The sequence below is a fragment of the Mustela lutreola genome, chromosome 3 (assembly GCF_030435805.1).
Source record: "Mustela lutreola isolate mMusLut2 chromosome 3, mMusLut2.pri, whole genome shotgun sequence".
Taxonomy (NCBI): Eukaryota; Metazoa; Chordata; class Mammalia; order Carnivora; family Mustelidae; genus Mustela; species Mustela lutreola.
Genome location: NC_081292.1, coordinates 1,652,098 through 1,674,477, shown reverse-complemented (window position 1 = coordinate 1,674,477; position 22,380 = coordinate 1,652,098). Strand labels below are relative to the sequence as shown.

The following is a 22,380-nucleotide window of genomic DNA, read 5'->3' as shown; positions in this document are numbered from 1 at the left end:
GGGAGGACCTTGAAGGCCGGCCAGGGGGACCCAGAGGTGGCAGCTGACCTCAGGGGAAGCGTTGAGGTCTGGAGGCCAGGACCTCGAGTCCAAGGGGGATCCCAGCCCCAGCCCCTGGGCCGTGTGTCCTCCCGTACACCCAGAGGGAAGGGTCCTTCTGTGCCTCTGTTCCAGCAGGTGCCCGTCTCCAGCCCAAGGAAGGACCCGGGATCCCAGCCGCAGGCAGCTGTGGCCATGTCCCATCGCCTCCCAATGGGGAGTCCCGCACAGCAGTGGCTTTGCAGCTCAAAGGAGCAAACCCAGCTAGGGTCTCTTCGGAGGCTTCGAGGAACAGCAGGAACACAGAGTTCCTGCCTGCCAAGGACAGACGCCAGGAGATGAGGGGGCGGTCTGAGTGGCCCCCAAGCTCTTGTTTCCTCCAGGGATCACAGGAAAGCCGTGTCTGCTCCCCAAGGCCAGATCTGAACTCTCATGGACAAGAACTCCTTGTACAGACGGCTTTAGCGCGCCTCACACGGGTCAGGCCCCGTTTTGAATGTGGGCAGGGCATGGGGGTGGGGGCGCCTACAGTCTGCAAAGCCCAGCTGCAGGCCCAGCCCTGATTCCCTCTGGCTGGGACGTGTCAGAATTTCCTGTAAGGCTTTCCTGGCCTCTGTCAGGCAGGGCCAGTGTCACCTGCAGCGGCCAGAGCAGAGGGCCAACCCCCCCTCTCCGCTACCAAACTCCCAAGGGTTATAATTAGAGCAGCACGGCCGGCGCCCACCCACTCCATGGTGGGGGTCCCCCTCGTCCCTGTTTCCCCGGAGTGTGAAGGCAGACTGACATTTTCTGGCAGATCTGTACCAAGCACAGGGCAAAACAGAGACAAGATAATTACGGGGATAACAGAGGCTAAAAATAGCCTCCTTCACAGCCCAGACTCCTGCCACGGAAGACGCCAGACGAGCCAGCCGCAGGAACACGGGAGCCCTGGGCCCTCCGAGGAGGGGCGGCCTCCCACAGAAGGGCAAAGAGGGCGCACAGGACTGGCAGGGTGGTCTCTCTCTTCAGAGAGCACCAAGCAGGTGCCAGGACAGGGAGGGTCCACAGAGGTGACGCCAAGGGCGGCAGGACGGTGGTGGCCATGGAGGGGAGGGCAAGAGAGAGCAGGGCTTTGGAGGATGAATAGAAGTCCGGCAGGCAGGTGCAGGTGGGGGTCTCCCGGGCAGCTTGGTGGTTCCCTGTGAGACATCCAGACAAGCAAGCCAGGTGCATCCCGGAGAACCCTGGAGGTCCCCGTCCAACCCGCCCTGTGGAGCCATGTGCTTACGCCCGCGGTCCGGTCCTCACCCCTCCTCAGCTTGCTGCCATCCCCGGGGAGCGGCCTCTACGCCAGCCTCCCCTCCTTTGGGCGCCCTGAGCCAAGGCTTGCCCTGTTCTGTATGGGGCTGTGGCTCAGAGATGGCACAGTGGCTGGAACCGAGCTGTGGCCACGGGTCAGAGCCACACTCAGGGCCCAGCCATGGCCAGGGGAAGGACTCAGAGAGCGACAACACCTGGCACCCCCATCCCTTCCCAGGGCTGAGCCAAGCAGGCTGCGCTTGCAGGTCCCTCGGGGGTGGCAGGGACCTCTGCCCAAGGTCCAGGACTCTTATAAAGAGGCAGGTCAGAGGGAGGAGGTCTTCTGGAGCGGTTCCAGACGGACAGAGGTAGGCAGTGGGAGACAGGTGGGGAGAGCCCGGGAGAGGGCAGGGGCCGATGGGAAAGAATGGGGGAGGAGTTTTCTTCTAAGGGATTCTGGAAGGACACAGCGGCTGGCGGCTGGCGGGACGGGAGGGGCCGGAGGAGGCCGGAGGAGGCGGAGGTGGGGACAGAGGGGCGAGGTGGAGGGGACAAGGAGGCCAGGGAAGTCTGCGACGAACGGGGCACGTAGGCCATAGCGGGGCGCCCCGCAGCAGCGCTGGGGCAGGGGACAGGGGCGGGGCTGGAGCTGGACCAGAGGCGGTGGGAGGCGCCTGGGGAGCTGGGCCTTCCTGGTCAGCAGTTCTGGTTCTTAAAGGTCTTTGCCTTCTAGGACTAGAGTCTCTGGAAAAGATATCAGCACAAGAGGACACAGAAGCAGACGCCATGGGGCTGTCGTGTAGGACCACGTGCCTCCGAGGGCAGGAGCGAGCGGTGCCTGGGAGCAGAGCCGAAACTCCAGGAGAAACAAAGCAGAGAAAGGAAATGTCATCTCAGGCCCTCAGCCTGAATCCACGGAGGGTGCTGGCCTCTGGGGAGAGGCACGTGCTGCAGCTCTCGGTGGCAGGTGGCGTGGGGGCTCTGGGCGGCGTGGGGGCTCCAGGGGGAGGGCTCTGCGTGGTGTGGGGGCTCTGGCTGAGGCTGGCACAGGGTTAGTGGCTGTTAGTGGCACAGGTTAGTAGTTATGGAAGGAACAGGGTACCTAAGCCAGCTTGCCCTGGGGGGTAGACTGGGTAGGGAGGACGGGCAGGGTCTGGGTGCTGGGGTGGGGGTGTCCTGGCCCTTCCTAGGCTCCCAGCTGGGACTTGGGGGTCACTGTGCACGGGGGCTCAGGCCTGGGGGACCAAGGGTGTAGCCTCAGTGAAGAGAAAAGAATGGTACTTGCCATGGGGGGCTTTGGGGTGGAGTTCAGGGGAGCAAACCCCACCCTGCCAGTGGCTTTTGCTTCTGGAAAGACCACCCCCCAGGGGGCCGCTGTGGCAGCGCCCTTAGGCCACGCTGCCCTCAGCCGGATCCCTAGGGCGGCCTAGGTTCAGTACTGGGGCTATCGGCCATCCGGGCACGCTCGGTTTGGGGTGGCTAAGAAGGGGAGGGTTTGGTGGGCAGGGGTCCCCCGTGGGGCAGTGAAGGGCACGAGAGCGGGAAGGCAGAGGATGGAGCCCAGGAAGGAAGGCTTGCTCCCTGCCCTTCCGCTTTCGCTCTGCTGAGAGGTTGGCCCGAGGTGGACCAAGCCCTGAAGCAGGCTGTTTGGTTTGCCTGGTCACTCCCTGCCCTCGGGACCTCAGTCTCCCTCCTGCCCAGGTGGCTGGACTGGCTCCGAGGCTGCGTTATATAGGAAAGCCCTGCCTGAGGGCCATTTGGGGCCTCCAGAGCCACGAGCTGGGGGCTGGGGGCTGGAGGTGCCTGGCCTCCTTCCTGGAGGAAGCCAGCTGGTGGAAAGCAGAGTGCTGGCTGGGACCCCCGCAGTGTGGGTAGGGGGCACTCGGGGGTGCAGGGCCGGTCGGGGGGGGGGGATCTGGGCCGGGTCTGGAATCAGGGGGCAGTGGGGGCGGGGCCTGCCCCGGGCAGCAGAAGGCAGTCATGGGGACCGTCAGAGGCCCCCAGCAGAGCCACTGCCAACTCAGCCCCCACCGTGTCCTTTGCTGCTGGGAAGAAGAGCGTGTTCCAAGCAGGCCCCCCCAGAGGCAGATGGGCTCAGGAACATCCCTTCAGTGGCCATGACTTCCACCATCTTCCAGGCCATGGGCGTGGGGAGCAGGAGTCTGGCTGGTTCACTACAGTCTTAGGCATGCCCTTGTCCCTCCCTGTTCCTCGGTTTCTAGGTTGGGAGAGTGGGGCTGTGGAAGGGACCCATTGTAGGGATGCCCTCCTCGGGAGTCTCTCGGGGGGGGCCTGTCCTTGGGGAGCCCTCCTAGGAAACCCCATTCTAGGGGAACTGGTCCTAGGGAAGCCTTCCTGGGGGAACCTGTCCTCAGGGAGCCTCTCATGGAGAAGCCGGCCCTGATGGAGATTGTCCTGGGGCCTGTCATGGACAAGCCTGCCAGGGAGGCTTGCGGACGTCACAAGGAAGAGACAGACAGAGACAGAGAGTGATAGAGACAAGACAATGGAGACCTGGAGACGTCCCCGAAAGGCCACACCGTAAGGAAGAGGAGGAGGAAGGGAGCCTAAGGGGGCCGAACGGGGGTGAGCCGGTGGGGGGCATCGGGGGGCAGGAGGGGCAGCTGGCGGTGTTCCCCAGTCACTCAAGGGACCCGGAGCTCTGAGCACAGAGATGGAAGCCCTCTTGGAGGGAGCTCGGCCGTGCTGGGGACGGCAGCCGGGACCAAGGGCTCGGAAGCCACTCGGGTCTTTGCCTGAGTGCCAGCGCTGCAAATTACCAACCCCCAGCTGAGTTTCCCCTTCAGAGTCTAAGGGACACTCAGCAGCGCCACACGTGTGCAGCCGACTGAAGGGGACTTGAAAGTAATGTCCGGTCCCGCTGATGTCTCCGAAACTTTATAGCTACATCCGTAAAGTCAATATATTCTACACGGAATCTACTTTTCCAGATTTTGTGTAATTTCCAAATACTTAAAAATTATTATAAATTCAATAAATCAGGCTGAAGAATATGGTGATTCTTAAGCTCTCTCCAATGTTCCGTTACTATACACAAAATTTCATACGGTTTCTACCCAAAGTCACACGTCTGCCCCGCGGCCCCGTCAGACGCGCGTCGGCGCCGTGAGCTCGGTGAGCTTGTCCCTCACTCCTGTCAGCCTGATTCTCTCCAGTAGGAAAACGCCTGAAATACGGGGCACATGCAAATTCTTGACAAACACGGTAACATTTTGGGTTTGAGTCTGTTAAATTTCTATGATAACGCTAAACACCCTGGAGTTAAAAGTCGCTGACGGACTAGCAAGAGTCCCCGTCATCTGTGAAGCTGTATCACCTGGGAACGGTCTCAAGTCCACCCTTACTTCTGAGACCAGCTGTAGAGTCTGGGGTCCCCGAGACCCCGTGGGGTCCGCTAATTCGCTCCAAGAGCTCCCAGAACTCACGAGAGCGGTCAGGCTCCCGGTTAGGCTCATCGCAAGGAAAGGACGCAGACGCCCTCAGCCAGGGGCAGGGGCGCGCGGGCAGGGCCCGGGATGGGGGGGGCGTCCGCACCGCCCTCTCCCCGTGAAGTCGCGGGCAGCGTGTGCTCTCCCGGCCCGAAGTGCGGCTCGCACGAGTGCTGCCAGCCGGGGAAGCCCCCGCCTCTCCATCCAGGGTCTTCGTCCGGCTCCCGTCACGCTGACCTGGTCATCTTCCTGCCTGGCCAACCTCCGTCTCCAGCCCCTCGGGAGCCCGAGCTGACACCGTGTGGCCCAGAGCCCCAGGAAAACAGGACACTGGGCTCGTGATGTCCCTGGGCTCCACGATGACACCCACCCCCCACCACACACACAGCCGAGGACAGAGACCAGATCTCCCCCGGGCCAGGTGAAGTTTGCATCACCCCAAACAATCTTCTGTGTGGCCTTCTGCCCTCTGGCTGTCCCTGGAATCCCCCCCCCCACACCCTGCCCCTGCCCTCCTACACGCCCCTGGGCGTGGGCCTCTGGCTGCGTTCTCCAGGGTGGGCGGCAGGGACGAGCCTCTTCCGGGAGCATCTCTGAGCCTGAAGGCTGTTGTCTGCCCTGGCCATCTCCTTGCCCTTCCTCTGGCTTCTCCAGCAGACCCGGACAGAGGCCTGGAGGCGGCAGGGCGCTTAGAAGGTCTGAATGGGCAGTGGAGCTCAGGCCCCAGCCACGTGCTCCTGGGACAGAAGAGCAGCCGTCCGGTCCCCCCTCTGCGTTACAGCCGCCTGGCCTTGCGCGGGCTCAGACGCCTTCCCGAGCCAGTCCCTCGGGCGGGGACTTGCAGCTTTGCTTAACCTGTGGGGCTGAGGGCTCACCCCCAACTGCACATTTAAGGGGACACGTGAGACCACGTCTCAGCAGCTCCGAGCCTCTCCCCCCACCTGGGCTCGCTGCCCTCTGGCCCTCAAGCCCCCTCCGTGGGCGGACTTGATCTTAGAGAAAAGGCAGCCCTGGGGCTTGAGCCCACTGGCCCCTCCGGCTCGGAGACCCACAGCCAGCTGGGTCTGCAGGGTGGGCCCCCGCGGGGCTTCCAGACGCCCCGTCTCCAGTCCCAGGTCTGACCCCGGAAGCAAGGCAAGCACGGCCCCTCCCCGTGCCTCAGTTTCCCCAGTCAAGAGAGGAGGCTGGGTCGTCTGTGATAATGGGTGGGCAGGAAGGGGAGGGGCGAGGAAGGCCTGTGCCGGGCACACCCTGTCCCAGGGCTGGGGCTGGGGCTGGGGCTGGGCGCCTCCCCCCCCCCCCGCCCCTCCCCGCCCTCGGCCCCCGCCTCTTCTCCGAGGACCAAAAGACTCCGAGCTGTGTCCCCAGTCACTCGAAGTGCTCGATAGCCTGTCTCACAGTGCAATTACGGGGAGCAACTTGTTATTACGGAGAAGAAAAAGACACCTATAGCTTCCAGCTTTTGATGTGAGCCGTAGCGTTTCTCCGGGAGGGATCACAGCCGCTCAGGCGTCGAGGGGGGCCCAGCCTCCTGTTCCTGTCAATTTCCTTTCCCCATTCTTGTCAGAGCTTCCATTATTTAAAAGAAATAAAAGGGAAGAATAGGCAAGAGGCCGCCTTTTCACCAGGGAGCGCCTTGCTCAGGGCCGCCAGCCCTCTCCATGCGGATGTTTCCGGTATTTTGTCGTGGCCGGTGGCTCTTTCTGCCTCCCACTCGCTTCCGGCCTCCCCCGGTGTCCTCCTCACGCCGGGCAGGGATCTGTCCTCCCCCGGACCCTGGGGAGCGAGGCTCTGGCGAGGCTCTAGTGGGGCGGGCGCCCAGCTGGGCTGTGCTCAGCTTCCGCACCTGCCCTCCCCGCCCCCTCCAGCCCAGCGCCCCACAGAGCAGGGCGGCCCCTTTGTCAGTGGGGAGGACCTGATGTGGTTTGGGGGTACAGGAGAGGTTTAGTGCGGTGGAGTCCGGAGCCGACCACCAAGAAAGAACCCCTGAGGTGTCTTTGGTACAAAGCAGTGCACAGGGCCAGGCCTCGGGGGGGGGGGGGGCAGAAAGAGCTGCTGCCCCGCGACCCGCGGAGCGGCTGGTTCTATACTCGGCAGCTGGGGAGGTGAGGACAGAGGGGTGTCCAGAAGGACTGCCACACGCTAACGAAGACTCTCGGGACACTGGGGGCCTGGTCCTTGTCCAGCCACACTGGTTTTCCCTCTAATGAGGCACTAACGGGAAGACTGTTGGGAGCTTCCTGGAGGAACGTCACACACCTGCTCTCACACGGCCTTCTCAGTGGCGCTCGGGGCTAGAAGAAATTCAGCTTTATTCACGTGTCCCTCCGCCTCAGCCTCCCTCGGTTTTATGGGCGGGAGGGCGTCCCTCCGCCTCAGCCTCCCTCGGTTTTATGGGCGGGAGGGCGATGTCAGGGCTCCAGGGACTGAGCTGTGGGTCCTGGACTTAGGCTATGGATAAGAAAGCTTCTTGTAAATCGCAAGGGTCTTGCGGGGTTGTGGCCGCTGCAAGTTAGCTGTTTGTCCTTCCTTTAGGGCAGCGGAGAGTGCCTGAGGAATGTCACATAGGTCCCATGGCAGGGTGTGGGGAGGGGAGGTGTCGGCTTCTGCTTTGTCCTCAGCTGGCCTTCTGTTCCCTCATCAGACCTGTGCTGGGTAGGTCACTAGCCTCTGGCCACGACTGCGGCATTCCTGACGGTCAGTTGTACACATCAGCCTCGCTAGGGACCTGTCCCCGGCATTCAGTCAAACCCGAAGGTAGGTATTGTTCGGAAGGCCTTTTGCAGGTGTGACCAGAGCCCATCATCGCTTGACTCGACCACAGGATGATCAGCGAGGTCATCAGGGTGGGCCTGGCTCCATCAGTAGACGGGCCCTAATTGTGGAGCTGAGCCCCAGCAGGGGGAGAGGAAATCCTGCAGCGGTCTGGCCCACATTTGAGCAAGCCAACTCCCTGTGACCGACGGCTCGCTGTCCACCCCCACTGGGCCTGGTTCTCCTCGAACCCCAGCTGGTTCAGGGGTTTGAGCCTGCTCACGCTAGCTCTCCCTCTCTCGGGGGCCTCGAAAGCCCACAGAGACCACGGAGGCTGGCCACCCGCAGGACACAGGTGGCCGTTGTCTCTCAGTTCTTGAACCCACCCGTGGGTTTATATTAGTGGCACTTTTCTCATTTTGCTGATGAGGAAACAGACTTAGGCAGAACACAGCTATGACCCAGGACTTGTCAGGGGCACCTCCCAGTGGGGATCTTGCCTTGCTAGGTGCTGGAGAAGACCCCTAGGTGGAAGCCCTGGGCCTCCGTGGGGGCGGATCCCTGGCGACAGGAGAGCTCTCAGGACAGCCCACACCCCAGCAGGCGGGGTGCACAGGTTGTTGGGGGCCAGTCCTCTGCTTAGCCAGGAGGAGGTCTCCAGGTCTCTCCACCACTGCCTGCCTCAGGCCTGGAGGCCACAGGTCTTTGGCTTCCACAAGGGGAGCCCCTCAACCCTACTTCCCTGGGGATCCAGGACCCCTGGCCTGTGGGGTGGCGGGCTGTGTTCCCTCCATCCCCAAAGAGCGTTCAGTCTGCGCTCATGGGGCTTCCAGGAACGCACCTCCCCGAGCTGCCCCCCTCCACAGCTCCACACCAGTCAACCGAACCCGGCAGAGAAACAACAGCATGCACAGAGAAGTTTCATTGTTTTATTAACAAAATCTTACAAAAGAATCTGTCTTCAGGTAAGGTGATGAGGTACACGTGGCCCGGCCCTACATTCAAGGCCTGACCCGCCGGGGGGGGGGGGGGGAATGGGCCACACACACTCCTGAGGACCCCAGGGCCTCCCTGCACCCCTGGGTTATGGCTTATGTACAAAAATAAAATCTGGGGGGGGGGCGCCGGCAGGGGTGCAGGATGGAGGGGCTGGCAGCCATCATTCTCCTAAATCTGGAACCCCCCACCAGCTGGACAGAAAGGAGAACCCCCAGCCAGGGCCTGCTTGGCCTGCAGACATGAGTGGCCGGCCAGCACCAGGGCGTTCGTGCCGGCAGAGCTGGGGGTCTGGGCCCCAGCAGTGGTGGGGCCTGACAAAGAGCCCGCTTAAACCCCGGGTGCAGGGCTTCTAAGATCTCCTGCAGTGGGGCCCGGGCCTGGGGCTGCGGGCAGGGGCTGGGGCTGTGGCCTCAGCCTCAAAGCTCCTGGAAAGCTCTGGCAGGAGAGGGTGGCCGCCGTGCCCTGGGCAGGGCTTCCGGGGCTGGAGTGAGACAGGCCCTGCAGTAGCAGGCCCCAACTCCAGCCACAGCGGCCATGGGGGCGGGCAGGCTGGTGGCCAGCGGGGCAGGCCCTGGCCCTCACGCTGGCATGTCTTCATCACCAGCTCTCTGCCGGTCACGCCCTCTCTGCTGCGGCGCCTCTGCTGACCTCGGGGTCTCCTTCTTGTGTGCAGGCAGCTTGCGGGGGGAGGGGGTGGGACTGCACCAGGCTCAGCAGCGAAGGCTCTGTAGGAGCCTTAAGACCTGGAAGAAAGACACAGGCTGTCAGGGACATGGACCGCAGGCTGGGAGGGGCTGCCCAGGAGGGCTGGGGGGGGGGGAGTTCTGGGGCTGCTGCTCCCCCAGGGCCAAGCCCCCACTGTGGGCTGCCTCTCAGTGCCCAGAGCACTGGGCTGGGGGGTGCTGGGCCTGGGATCCTGGGGCAGGGGAGTGGCGGGGCAGGGACTCTCCGTGGGAGAGAGGGGGCCACCGTACCTGTCGTCACTCTCCTGGCTCCTCAGCGGAGTTTGAGGACTCAGGCCCCGTGGGACCCTCCGCAGTGAGTCCTGGAGCCCGGGCGATCCTTTTCCAGGCTGGGCTGGATCACTGGTGCCAAGGAGAGAGAGAGCACGGGGTCCTGTGAGCACAGGCTCCGCCTTCCCACCGCGCTGGCGCCCACCCCAGCCTCCTCCCAGACCCCTGGGGTCTCTGCTCCTTCCCACCACTGCTCACTGCAGCCTCCCACCCCACCCCTACAGCTGACCTGCTGGGGACACCCCTCCCCTGGGGCCTGGCCCTTTTGGGGGTGCCTCGGGGCTGGGGCTCACCTGAGGAGCCAGGAGGCACCAGGACGCCAGGTCTGCAGCCGCGGGGCCGCTGCTGCTGCTGCTGCTGCTGCTGCTGCCGCCGCCGCCGAGCCGGAGGCTCCGGAGACTCTGGCTTTCTGCCAGCAGGAGCGAGGCTCGCCGCTGCCGGAGGCTCGCCGCTGCCGGAGGCTGGCCGGCTGCCCTGGGCGGCGGCAAGAGTGCCAGCCGCTGGCTTCTGCCGGCTGCACGGCAACCGCCCCAGAGGGAGGCGGCGCTGGTGCTGTCTCAGCTTCTGCTCTGGGGCTGCCCCTTGGGCTTGGCGCTCACTGGACTGGGCCATCTGCACACTTGATTTCTGAGTGCCCAGGGGGCCCGGGCGGTGGGGGTGAGCAGAAGAACGAGGCTGGGAGATCCTGTGGTGGCCAGAGAGTGTGCAGGGAGTGGATGGGGGCATCGGAGGCCAGGAAAGATAGACAGAAGGCAGGTGAGGGGGCGGGGGCCCTTTGCTGCGTGGGGGTTGCCGCCCACAGCTGGACGGCATGTGTCTGTAGGAGTCAGGCTGGCAGGCTGAGGTCGGGTGCGCAGCCGGGTGAGGAAGAGAGGCTCCCCGTACAGGGGTCAGCCCAGCTCAACAGTCCTGGCTGGCGAAGGCCACAGGTGGGGTCCAGTGGGCAGGCCGGGGCCTGGGCTGGCCTCTACTCGGGCTGGGTCCGGTCACTGGCCACGGACTCGCTGGTGAGGGCCGGTGTGAGGGCGTCGGGCTCATCCTCAGTGGGGACAGGGGTGCCGGCGGGCTCGGCCCCCTGCTCCAGGCCGTCCTGCACTTCCCGGCCTCGCTGGATCAGCTGCTCCAGGGTCTTGGGCAGCGGGTGGCGCAGGAAGCGCTTGAGCTTGGGCTGCAGGGTGCCCACCACGTACTGGATGATCTCCTCCTCCTCTGCATCCACGTACAGCGTCTGGTACAGGTCCCGCTTGCGCCACAGGAACTGGTCCAGCGGCTCCCCCTGCTTCTGCGGCAGGTCCAGCTCCCGCTGGATGGCCTCCCGGGACAGCGTGCCCTCACTGTACTGCAGGAACTCTTTCTTGAACTCCACCCAGTTCTTCACGGAGCCCTGCTTGAACTCCCACCACTTCTTGGCCGGCCCGTTCATGTGGTTCTGGATCTGCGACAGCCAGTACTCCTCCGAGCCGCCTACCTGGCGCAGGTACTCCTCCAGGTGGCTGAGGAACTCCCTCGGGTCCTCGAAGATCTGCGTGTCCACGCCGGGGCTCGGCTGCCCGTCCTCACTGCTCCCCCAGGGCGGGTACTGCTGGTCCTCCCCGGGCTCCTGTCCTGGCAGCTCCCCAGCAGCCGGCGGAGGGGTGATGGCGTAGGGGCTGACCGGGTAGTCGTAGCCGTCCGCCTCCTGGCAGTAGCCCTCTGGACCCCCGACGCCCACTGACACGGTGTGGCGAGCCGGCTCGTTGCCCACCGGGTACTTGCCGCCCATGGACTCCAGGCGGTCGGCCCACTTCTCCAGCCGGTAGAAGACCTCCCGCCACACGTGCATCTCCCGCTTGACCCAGCGCTCCAGGTTGGCGATGGTCTCCTGGCAGCGACACAGGCAGGCCTTGATGGATTTCCTCCAACGCTGCGAGTCGCCGGTGGGCACGTAGCCGTCCAGGTTGCTCTCCAGCTTCCCGACCGACCGGTGCAGCCCCTTCAGCTCCCGCTCCACCTGCTTGGACACCTCGGTCAGCAGGTGCCGGTGGGTCCTCCGCACGTGCTCCAGCATCTCGGCCCGGCACTTACCGATCTGCAGGATCACGTTGGGCTTGGCCGCCGGCCCGCCCCGCGGCCCGGGGTAGGCGTGGAGGCCGCCGCTCGTCCTGTGGTCCAGCTCCATCGGTGCGCAGGTGGCCGCGGCGGTCGGACTGGCGCGAGGCGGCGGACTGCAGTGTCCTGCTGGGCCGGCGGTGCGGTGCAGCCGAGAGGGTCCCTTCGGTCCCGGCGCTGCGGCGGCGGAGCGCGGGAGAGCGCGGGCAGGAGAAGAGCGGGGAGCCGCGACGCCGAGCTCTGCGCCCTGCCGCCGCCGCCGGCCCTTTATGCGGCCGCACGGCCGTGGGCGGCCCCTCGCCGAGCCCCCGCTCCCATTGGTCCCCGCCGGGCTCCCCGCCCCGCGCGCCCCGCCTCCCGCGCCCGCCCGCGCGCCCGGCGCCCGGGAGGACCCGCCCCCCGCACGCGCCAGCGGCCCGGGTGACTAATCCGCCTGCGGGCTCCGGACGCCCCCTCCCCGGCTCATTCAGCCTTCGGGGCGAGGGATGGTGCCGGCCCCCGGCGACACCCCCCTGCCCGCGACCGGCGGAGGTGGAGGGGCGCAGGTGTGATTCCGCGGGGGCCTGGAGCGGGTACTGAGCTGCCCCCACCCACCCAAAGGTTAGGAGGAAGCCCCTCCCTCCCCCTGGGTCTCTGGGTGGGCCCCCTCCTCACCAGACTCGGTCCTCTCTAGGGGGCCGGGTGGTGCTCGACTCCGCTGTCCCGGGGCCTCAGTGCCCGTGTCCAGTCCGGCGTGGCTGGAAATCCCGCCACGGGTGAGCCCTAGCGACCCCCGCCCCCACGACAGCCATCCAGACCCTCCTCCCCGGAGCTGAAGGCTGCGAGGAGCTTTCCTGTGGTGGACAAGGGCACGCACGCCCCAGAGTCCGGTGTGGGTTCCCAGGTGTGGCCTCTAGTTCCTATCCACCCCTGCCCTGGGGGCTCTCAATCTGGGCGCCGGACTGGCCCTCCCTCCTGTGTGTGAGGGGCACGAGGGGCACTAGCACTCAGGCCTTGGCTCAGCCCCGCTGGGCCCCTGGCAGTGGTGTGGATGTGACACCAGGGTGACAATGGCTGGACAGGACTGCCTGGGGCCCCCACTCCCACAGCTTCAGTGAGGCCCAGGACTTCTCCATGTGGCGCCTCCAGAGAAGTCTGGAACCTGCTCCCTGCGGGCTGGGGTGTCGGGGTGGGGGAAGGGATGTGGGGGGAGGAAGGGGTCCTGGCGCCGGAACCTTCCAGGCCACAGAGGGACCCTGGTCAGAAGCTCTAAGACTTCGGAGAGGATGGAAGAGGGCTGGGGGGAGGGGGAGGGAGAAGGGGGAGGGGGAGGAGGAGGGGAAGGAGGGGAAGGAAGGTGAAGGGGAGGGGGGAGGGGGGAGGAAGCAGGAGAAGGAGGAGGCGGTGGCGGGCGGAAGGGGTGCTGGCAGCCTTATGCAGTCAGGAGAGGCAGAGAAAAGCAGAATGCCATATAAGGAATGGGGCTCCGGAAGCCGAGATTCCCTCGGGAGGGAGGCCCCTTCTGCCTCCCTGGCAACCGTGGTGGGGGAGGGACATCCTTTCTGGGTTACCCCGGGATGGAGGGTTATGGGTCCCAGGCCCTCCAATTTTACGCGGGCACGAGGAACACACGGCTTTATGCAGGCACAGGTAACACACGCTGCCCAGAGCCGGGGGCTCACCAGTGAGTCAAACCCCCAGCCCCTGCTGCCACTTTCCTGCTCCCGCTCTCAGACACACACTGCACACTCCTCTCATAGCCCGCACCCACCCTCCAGACACTCATTCCCCACCCACCATCCCCTAGACACACTCATACCCCCCCACCCACCATCCCTTAGACACACTCATACCCCCCCACCCACCATCCCCTAGACACACTCATACCCCCCCACCCACCATCCCCTAGACACACTCATACCCCCCCCCCCGCCCCGCCATCCTCCAGACACACTCATACCCCCTCACCGGTCCCCCGATCCGTGTCCAGCCCCCCTGTCTGACTCACACACTCTGGGATCCCCACTTGCTGCCCCTCCACCAGGCCCCTTCTCCCTGCTCTCCTGGAAACCCTGCTCCCTACCCCAGAGCCAATCTGTCTCTTTCCCCCTCTAAGCTTCCACCCCTAGCTGGGGGGAAATGTCTTTCTGGCAAAAACTTGCCCAAAATCGCTCTCCTGGCATTTCTAATTAAAGGCAAGTGGGTGAGCTGAAAGGGAGGGTGTAGGGGCAGCGTGGAGGAGGGAGGGGAGCCAGGCAGAGAAGCTGCGAGAACAGGAATCCCAGATCTGCCCAGCCCTGGCTGCATTCCTGGGAACCTGGCTGCGCCCCTGTGTGCGCTGTCTGTGGGGCGCAGCCTGTAACCAGGCCCACAGTGTGGCTGGCTGGTCACCTCGGGGCCTGCAGGGAGCCCTGAGTGTGTGTCCACGTCTGGGGTGAGCTCGGGCTCGTGTCCCAGGGCCAATGTCGGGGAAGACACCGTATAAGCCAGCTGGGCAGTTACGGCCCTCAAGTGCATGTGTGTGGTAGGCATGTGCAGGTGTGTGCAGGTGTGTGCGGGCGTGTAAAGGCGTGTGAAGGCGGTGGGAGTGCCAGAGAGCCCGCACCGAATGACAGCAGCTTACAAAGACTGCGTGACCCCGAGGATGACACTCAGGCCCAAGTCCCCTGAGCGGCTGCCTGGGCAGCCCCTGGCCGGGGTGACCTCCAGCCCCCGCTCCACCAGACCCAGCAAGGGCTAGGGCTTCCTGGAGTGGGGTGTCCGGCTGGGACCTAGAGGCCCGGAGGGGTTGGGCAGACGCAGGAAGGTGCTGGGGGTAGGCGAGACTCCCCTTTGTGGGGGGACCCGGGTTGGGGAGAGGACCTCAGACTCCGACCGCTCGGCGCCCCCTCTCTGGGGCTGGGGCAGCCCACCGCAGGCCTGAGGAAGCGGGGCCCAGTGGAAGGGGGGTGCTGGTGGGTCACGAGGAGAGCCGGCAGGACCTGGGGGGAGGCTGCGCGGTGCTGGCCATCACAGGTGACAGGAGTCAGCCTCTGCTCGGAACACTTCATCGCTGCCCAATTATCGCCCCGGAAACCCTCAGCAACCCCCGCACTGGGCCTCGGGCTCTGTTCTGCTGCCTCAGAGAAGAGGTCAGGCTGGCTCCCCACCTCTCAGGATGCAGGGCTCTATCCCACCCTGCTCTGCCGCCCCCTTTCTCCGCAGGCAGGGGTGAAGGTGCAGAGCGTGGGCCTCCAGCCCCAGGCCTCACCCAGAGCAGGGCAGTTCAGGGCTGCAGTGGGGGACAGGGAGAGGGAGGGGAAGCTGTGCAGGGGTAGGGAGCCTGGGAGCAGAGCTGGTCAGGTGCTCCTTGGATGGCCTTAGAAGGAGGGGCCTATGTTGGCAGGGAAGGCAGGCCAGAGCGACCACAGGGGAGGTCTGCTCGGCGCTAGGCTCCAGGCAGCAACGCCCCCCATTCAGGCCCCTTTGGGGTTCCAATCCTGTGGTTCAAGGGTTCTGGGCTTCCAGACGCCAGGTGCTGGTTTGCGGGGCTCAGAGGCCTATTTGGAGAGGAAGTCTCCCTCCCAGATGCACAGCCCAGGGAATCACACCCCCCACCGCACCCTCCTCCGAGGACCAGCCTCCTGCTGGCACCGGCCGCTCTGTGGCCCTGTCCTTTGGTCCTGTCTGCCTGGCTCCCACCTGCCTCTGGAGCCCCTGACGGCAGGCCCCCTGCCCCACTGCCTGGCTCCCTGGGTGAGGGGGCTGGGGGTACTGCTCACCCAGGCCTGGGGACTCATAGCCCTGGGACTTTCTGGGTCCCCCTGCCTACCCGGGGCCTCCCCCCGCAGCTAGTCTCCAGGAAATCCCCAGGTGGTCCGCAGTGAGCAGCCCTTAGAGCCCAGCGTGTGAGCACCAGCTCCGTGGGGGCTAGGGGGTCGGCAGGAGCGGTCAGAGCCCCCTCCAGCTCACGGCCCCCCGCCTCCTCCCCCACCGGGGCCACTGCTGTACTGGCTGCAGGACCCTGTCCTTGTGCAGTAGGAGCTGGACCGCTGGGGTCTGCCTGCTACTCACCGGCGCCCTGCCTGCCCAGCTTGGCCCCGGCCTGTGGTCCCGGCCTGCCACCTGTGGGGCCCTCCTGGGTCCTGGGGCCTCACTCCGGTGAGAGGGAAGGATGAGGTCCGCCCCAGATTCCCCGGTGGGGGGCCCCTGCAGGCCCAGCTCCTCCCCCTTCTCCTCAGGAGGGGTCTGCTTTGCTCCTTGCTTGCTCTGTCCACGCTGGGGGCTGGGGATGGCTGCCTGGGAGCGGGGCGGAGTTGGGGGGACACCTGCACGCCCTGCCCCACCCTCCTGGCCTGCCTCTCTGTCCTCTGGGTGCTTCCCTTAGGGAGCTGGGCCCTGGGGAGGCCGGGCCACAGAGGAGGCCTGGGGAGGCAGAGACAGGGCCAGGGCCTGGGCCACAGGGTGGCAGAGGTGAGACCCGGCCCAAGGCAGAGAGGAAGGTAGAGGGGCAGAGAAATGGGGACCCCAGGAGCGCGGCAGCGACAAGGGCATGGTTTCCTTCTCAAGGAGACACTCTCACCCTGTTTTTACAGAGGTTCCAAGAGGTGGGGGGCCCTGCCCTGGGCTGTACAGCCGGCAAGTGAGAGGCGGGGTCCCCCGGCCACACCTGCCCGCGCACCTGCAGCAGCCAGGTGGCCTCTGAGAGCGCCCGGGATGCGGAGCCGGGGTGGTGGGGGGTGGGCAGCGGCGGCAGGAGCCCCGTCAGCGCCAGGCGCACGCGTGGCCCCACGCATGCCCAACAGACCTGAGATGGGGGCTGGGCACGGGCCGGGGGGGCCCAGGGGAGGCAGAGGTGTCTGGCAGGGGGGGCTCCGACGGAGCGCCTAGAGCGGAGGGAACATCTTCTTTCCAGTCCCCCCCCCCCCAACTTCCTCTTGTCTCCGGCTTGGCAGGGTGTGTGTGCGGCGTCCTGTCCCTGGAACAGGCAGCCTGTTCGTTCCGGGCCCCCACACACCAGACCCTCCCCTCCCTCCTTCCTGCCTCCTGCCTCAGCACCTCCCCCCACCCGAGCTCCGAGGAAAGTTTGTATTTTTCCGATGAGGCTGGCACAGAGGGCCCCGAGCCAGCTGCTCCCTGTGCCCTGCTGGCGTCCCCCCTCCCCCAGGGCCAGGAGGTCACACCCCAGGCCCCGGAGACCACCCTCACTGCTGTCAGCCAGGATGGAAGGGGGAAACTGAGCCCTGGAGAGAGCCAGGGACGTGTCCAGGCTCCATGGCAAGGGGGCCAGATCCAGGGCACTGTGTGGGGGGCAAGGTCTGCAGGCTCCCCGAGGCCCTGTGAGCTCAGTCTGCACCCTGCGCAACAGTGGGTAAGTTCTCTCATTCCTGTGCCTTCTGGACATCTGCATTCTGCCCTGTAAAGAAGCTTGGCTCTACTCAGGCCGGGGGTGAGTCAGCTGTTCCACCCAGAGCAGCTCCCAAGCCCGGCTCGGCAGGCCCTCAGCAAGGTGGCCCACAGGGGGTGCAGATCACCCCCTAAAGCAGGGACATCACCCTGACCCGCACGCCGGCCCTGGAGGATGGGGCCCAGGAGGACCCAGGCTGCTTGTGGCTCTGGGCATGCCGTCAGCTGGGTCACCCCCCTTGGAATGGCAGGCTCCCGCAGGTCAGGCCTGGGTGCCGAGGCTTGGGCTCTTGCCCTCCAGGGCATCAGGGCAGATCCCTGAACCAGGACCAGGGCAGGAGGGATACTACTGCAGGGCAGGGGCGCGGGAGATTTCCGTGGCCTTGCTCCCGGAGGCGCTGTGCAGGGGGGGATCCCCGGACAGGGCGGGGGGCCCAGGACACGCTGCTCACACGCGGCTCGTCGTCTGAGCGCCCACATGGGGTCTGGGTCTCAAATGTCCCCTTGGCGTGGCAGGTGCCTCGGGCTGGGTCTGAGCATTCCCAGAGCACTGGACGGGTTCTGGGGCCCTGCTTCCGGGCCCCGCTTCTCCTCGAGGTGCTGTGACCCCCTGCACATGCCACAGGCCCTCTGGCCCCAGCGCCCTCCTTGTCACACCACGGGCTGCACTGCGTGGAGCCTGATGGCAGTGGCACGTGGTGACGACGACTGGGCCGGACCTCTGGCTGCTCTGTTCACCCCACCACGAACGCCCTATATGACCCGTGCCACATCACCCCTGATTCCAATGACAAAGGCCTCTCTGGTCTTAAAATTGAAGCCCAAAAACTCAGCATGATTTTACATGTCGTCTAAATCTGAGCCCACTGACACCGCCTCCAGGAAGCCTTCCCGGCCTCTTAGCGATTTGTTAACTGGATCGTTTGTGGCCTTGCCCCTCGTACGTGCTGCCTCAGAGCCCCTGAGCACGATGTTTTCCTCTCTGTGTTGGTTTATGAGCGTGAACGTGTGTGTGTGTGCACACACGCATTTGTGGGGGGGGTGTGTGCGCGCGCATGCGCACGCGTCAGTGCCTTCCTGATCTTCTGTCCCAGCCAGGCATGCTCTCGCCCACTGGGCCTGTGCTGGGCCCGTGGGGTGGACGATACCCAGCGCTCAGCTTTCCCGGCACCCCAGGTGTTCCGGAGCCAGCGGCCAGAGGAGCCCTGACGGTGGGGAGAGCTGGTGGCCGAGCACAGGTGGGCTGGCTGCAGGGGGCCGCGCAGGGCAGGGAGGACAGGATTTCTGGGTTCTGCCCCTCACCAGGGGCAGAGCCAGGAGGGGAGGGTTACTAGAGAGGGGACAGGTCCTAAGGTGGGGACTGAGGCCACCCACCTGGGTCTTTGGCCTGGCACAGGGACAGTGGCCTGGGCGGGGACAGAGGCCGCTGGAGAGCCAAGCGGTGGGTGGGAGAAGGCCCTGTCTCTGAGAGCCTGGGGGGGTCGGGAATGAGGGGAGAGGCGGGCAGTCAGGGGTAGGAGCGCTGTGAGGAACGGCTGTGAGGACGCGGCAGGCACGGCGGGGAGCCCGCCTGTGGGGGTGGGAGCCCGTGGCCACCCCCACCTCTCTGTCCCACTGGGCCCCCGGCCAGGGTGCTCCCGCCGCCTCCCCGGACACTCAGAGCAGATGGTGCAGCAGGACCCCCCGAGCGTGGCCGCCCCTCCACCCGGATGGGGGGTGTGCTGCCAGCTGGCCCTGGCCGGACTCCCCCGGAGCTGGGGCTTCAGGACGTCCACGGAGGGGGTGGCGGCCAACTTTCCTGCTGTTCTGGGCCTCTCCATTTAGCTCGCTCCCCAGCATAGAGCGCCAGCTCCCAGGCACACTTCCGGAGCCATACAAGGAGCGGGGCTGAGAATAGCTCCCTGTGACGCAGCCAGGAGCTCCCCCACGCACACAGGCTCTGCGTTCTGCCTGCTGGTGGGGGGGCGCCCTGGAGGGACCCCTGCCCGGCCCTGCCCCCCCGCCGGAAATGGCACAGGGTCCCTTCTGCCCCTCCCACCCCTCCCCTGGGGCCAGGGCCGGGGTGGGGGGGGCCTGCCCTTCACAGCTGTCACCCCTGCCCTGGTCATCTTGTCTGGTGAGACCTCTCTCCTGGGGTCTTGACCTGGGACGGATGTCCCAGGTGTGGGACATCCTGGCCCCACCGCTGCCCCACACGGACGTTGGGCGTCTTCCCCCGCTCCTGCTTCTTGGACGTGGGGCCTCCCTGTCTGCCACAGGTCTCGGGTGCCAGACGGGAGCCGTGATAGTTCTTGGCCCTCACGGCCGCCCGGTCTCAGATGTGAGCTCGTTCTCCCCCCAGCTGCGAGGCCCACGGGGTGCCTTGATGGCATCTGTCCCTCGTCACCTGTCTCTGGGCCCAGGCCACGGTCTGCCGCAGCTGTCCTGCAGTTCATGCTAACTGTGAATGAAAGGCCCCCCGTTTCCATTTTGCCGTGGGCCCCGCCACTCACACAGCCTGTCCCGCCCACCAGGGTTCCTTCCCGTCCTGGGCGTGGGGATCTGCTGCTCTGTGACCTGTCTGAAAAGAGGGTGGACACAGAACACGTGGGAGGGGGGCCCTGCTGTGTACTGGGCATCTCCCTGAACCTCGGACTCGCTGGGCTGGGGGTTGGGGTGCCGGGACGCCGATCAGGGGGCCAGTGGTCCTGGCACTTCCATGTGCTGTTATGTGCCGTGTGCAGCGCGGGACGGACAGCTTCTGGGCCTTGGCCTCTGGAGCCGGCAGAGGTCCCTCTGTGGAGGCTCATCCAGATGGTGGGTTCACAACCCCCGTCGCTCATTCTGCGTTCTTGGTCTTATGGTCTGGGTCTGGGGCAGGTGGCTGACTGGGGCGTTTGGGAGGGACGGCAGCCAGCCCTGGTGCAGGGGGCACAGGGCAGAGGGGCCGGGGGTGCTCTGAGGTGGGAGAGGACCTCTCGGCCATCCAGCTGGCCTACTCTATGCCTCCTGCGGGTGTGGGGACACCTGTCTGTTCCCCTGCAAGCCACTGCGGATGGCGGAGCTGGGCTGGAGGTCCAGGGTGGGGCGCCTGGACTTCTCCCACCATCCCTGGACAGGACCCGGCTGCTGTCCCTTCCTCTGTCTCCCCGGCCAGGCTCCAGGCTGGTCTCCAGCACCCCGAGAGTCGGGAATGGTCCAAGGCTGGACTCCAGGGCTCTTCCCACCGCAGCCCAGCCCCCCAGACCCATGGCCGCCCTGCCCTCTGCTCTGTCTTCGGCCTCACCAGCCACTGACATCCTAGGCCTGTCCAGGGCCCCGGGCGCCACCTGCCGGCTGCGTGCCCACCCAGCACGCTCTCTGGCCTCCCCCGACCCCTGCCTCCCTTCCTGCCCCCCCCTCCCCCGCCCCTCCTCCCCCGCCGCCCTCTCTCCCTCTCTCCCTCTGCTGCACTTCAGTCCCTCTGTCTCCAGGCCTGATGCCCACTGGTCTGACCCCTCAGCCAGCCCTGCGGTGTCACCGCTGCCACCTCCAAACCTGGAGTTCTGGGGAGAGCCCAGGGCCCCCGGGGGGTGGTGTCAGCTCACCACATCCAGACACACACACACACACACACACACACGCCCCTCCAAGTGGAGAAAAGAGCCCTTTCTTCCCAGCAGGCCCCAGACCCTGCCCCCCATCAGGCTTCTGCAGGGCCCACTCCTGTAAGGGACCAGCCTACACCCCCTTCACTTCCAAAACTTCAGCTAAAGCCACAGCTTCCACAACCTGCCTCTTTGGCCTCCTCCTGCCAGGGCCAATGGGAGCCGGCACCGGACCCCACTTCTCCCTCCCAGGACCGGTGGGAGCCGGCACCGGACCCCACTTCTCCCTGCACTTGAGTGGGGGCTCACCCACCTATCCCAGAACCCTCAGGCTCCCCCCAGGGCCCCATGTGTCCCCCACAGGTGGGGCTCAGGGTCTTGGCTCCTTCAGACCTGGGTCTGGGCAGGGCCTGGGAATGCAGGAGCCTCAGGGAGGGCGTCAGACACCCCCAGCCTCAGCGGTAAAGAGCCCAAGGCAGCCACCCTGACCCGGAACAAGGCAGTCAGGGGGCTCCCTCCCTAGGCACTGCTCCCCCCAGAGCCACCCAGGCCAGAGACGGATGACTGAGGTGGCACCATCACCGGGGCAGAGGCGTCGACTGAGTGACTTACGAGGTTCTGCCCCATTTCCGCGGCAGGAGCAGCCTGCGGAGCCCCCAGCCCCCTGCATGCCCCTGCTGGAAATGAGCCCCTCACTTTGGTCTGACCACCGCACGATGAGCCCACATTCCCTGAACTGAGTGGACCCTGCTTTTTTCTACATAAAAATAAAACACCTTGACAGAAGCCCACAAGGACCTCAGTGTCAAGTTGCCAGTGAACCCGGACAGCCGTCCAGGCCCGCAGGCTCAGCTGCCTGTGGTAGGAGCAGATGTGGCCATTAACCAAGGCCAGCCTCGGTAAGGAGGCAGTCCCCTAAAGCCCACTGCCACCGGGGAGGGGCCCAGGGCCAGGCCATAGCCTCCCTGGGGACAAACTGAAGACAGTGAAAGTAACCCCCTGCCAGCCCACATCTGGGGCAGGAGGTTGGGGGGCAGGGCAAGCCTTAAATCTGTAGATAGTCGTTCGAGCCAATCGTGGAAAAAGTTTTCAGTCCTCTCAGCTTTGGAGCCTGATCTCACCATTATCATCCTTGTCACCATCCATGGCATTCGCCTGGCCAACATCCTCATCAACTCCACCACAACCAAATGCCAGTTGTCACCAGGACTAGCACGGACACCAACACCTTCAGCGTCTCCTTCACCATATCACATTGCGATCACAGTGATTATCACCATCATCAGCACCACCACCATCCCCGTCACCACCACCATCATCCTCATCACCCTCGACACCATCACCACCACCATCACCATCATCACCACCACCATCACCATCAACATCACCACCACCATCACCACCACCATCATCAACATCACCACCACCATCACCATCAACATTACCACCGCCATCACTATCATCAACATCACCACCGCCATCACCATTATCAACATCACCACCACCATCACCATCAACATCACCATCGCCATCACTATCATCAGCATCACCACTGCCATCACCATCATCAACATCACCACCACCATCACTATCACCATCAACATCACCGCCGCCATCACTATCATCAACATCACCACCACCATGACCATCAACATCACCATCGCCATCACTATCATCAACATCACCACTGCCATCACCATCATCAACATCATCACCACCATCACCATCAACATCACCACCACCATCACTATCATCAACATCACCACCGCCATCACTATCATCAACATCACCACCACCATCATCAACATCACCACCACCATCACCATC

The 22,380-nt window shown here is 65.1% G+C and overlaps 1 protein-coding gene and 1 long non-coding RNA gene across 2 annotated transcripts; both read right to left on the bottom strand.

Annotated features, from left to right (window-relative positions):
• Window positions 1-8,442: 8,442 nt before the first annotated feature.
• Window positions 8,443-9,980, bottom strand: LOC131827802 (uncharacterized). The gene is made up of 3 exons (XR_009352146.1): window positions 9,829-9,980; window positions 9,497-9,607; window positions 8,443-9,265 (listed from the first exon to the last, which is right to left on the bottom strand). It is a non-coding gene; the product is annotated as an uncharacterized LOC131827802 (long non-coding RNA).
• Window position 9,981: 1 nt separating this feature from the next.
• On the bottom strand, window positions 9,982-11,939 carry ARC (activity regulated cytoskeleton associated protein). The gene has a single exon (XM_059168782.1). The coding sequence runs from the start codon at window positions 11,691-11,693 to the stop codon at window positions 10,503-10,505; it is 1,191 nt and encodes a 396-aa protein (XP_059024765.1). The 5' UTR covers window positions 11,694-11,939; the 3' UTR covers window positions 9,982-10,502.
• Window positions 11,940-22,380: the final 10,441 nt, after the last annotated feature.

Coding starts and splice junctions, on each gene's coding strand:
- ARC (XM_059168782.1), bottom strand. CDS start 11,693: ATGGAGCTGGACCACAGGACGAGCGGCGGCCTCCACGCCTACCCCGGG.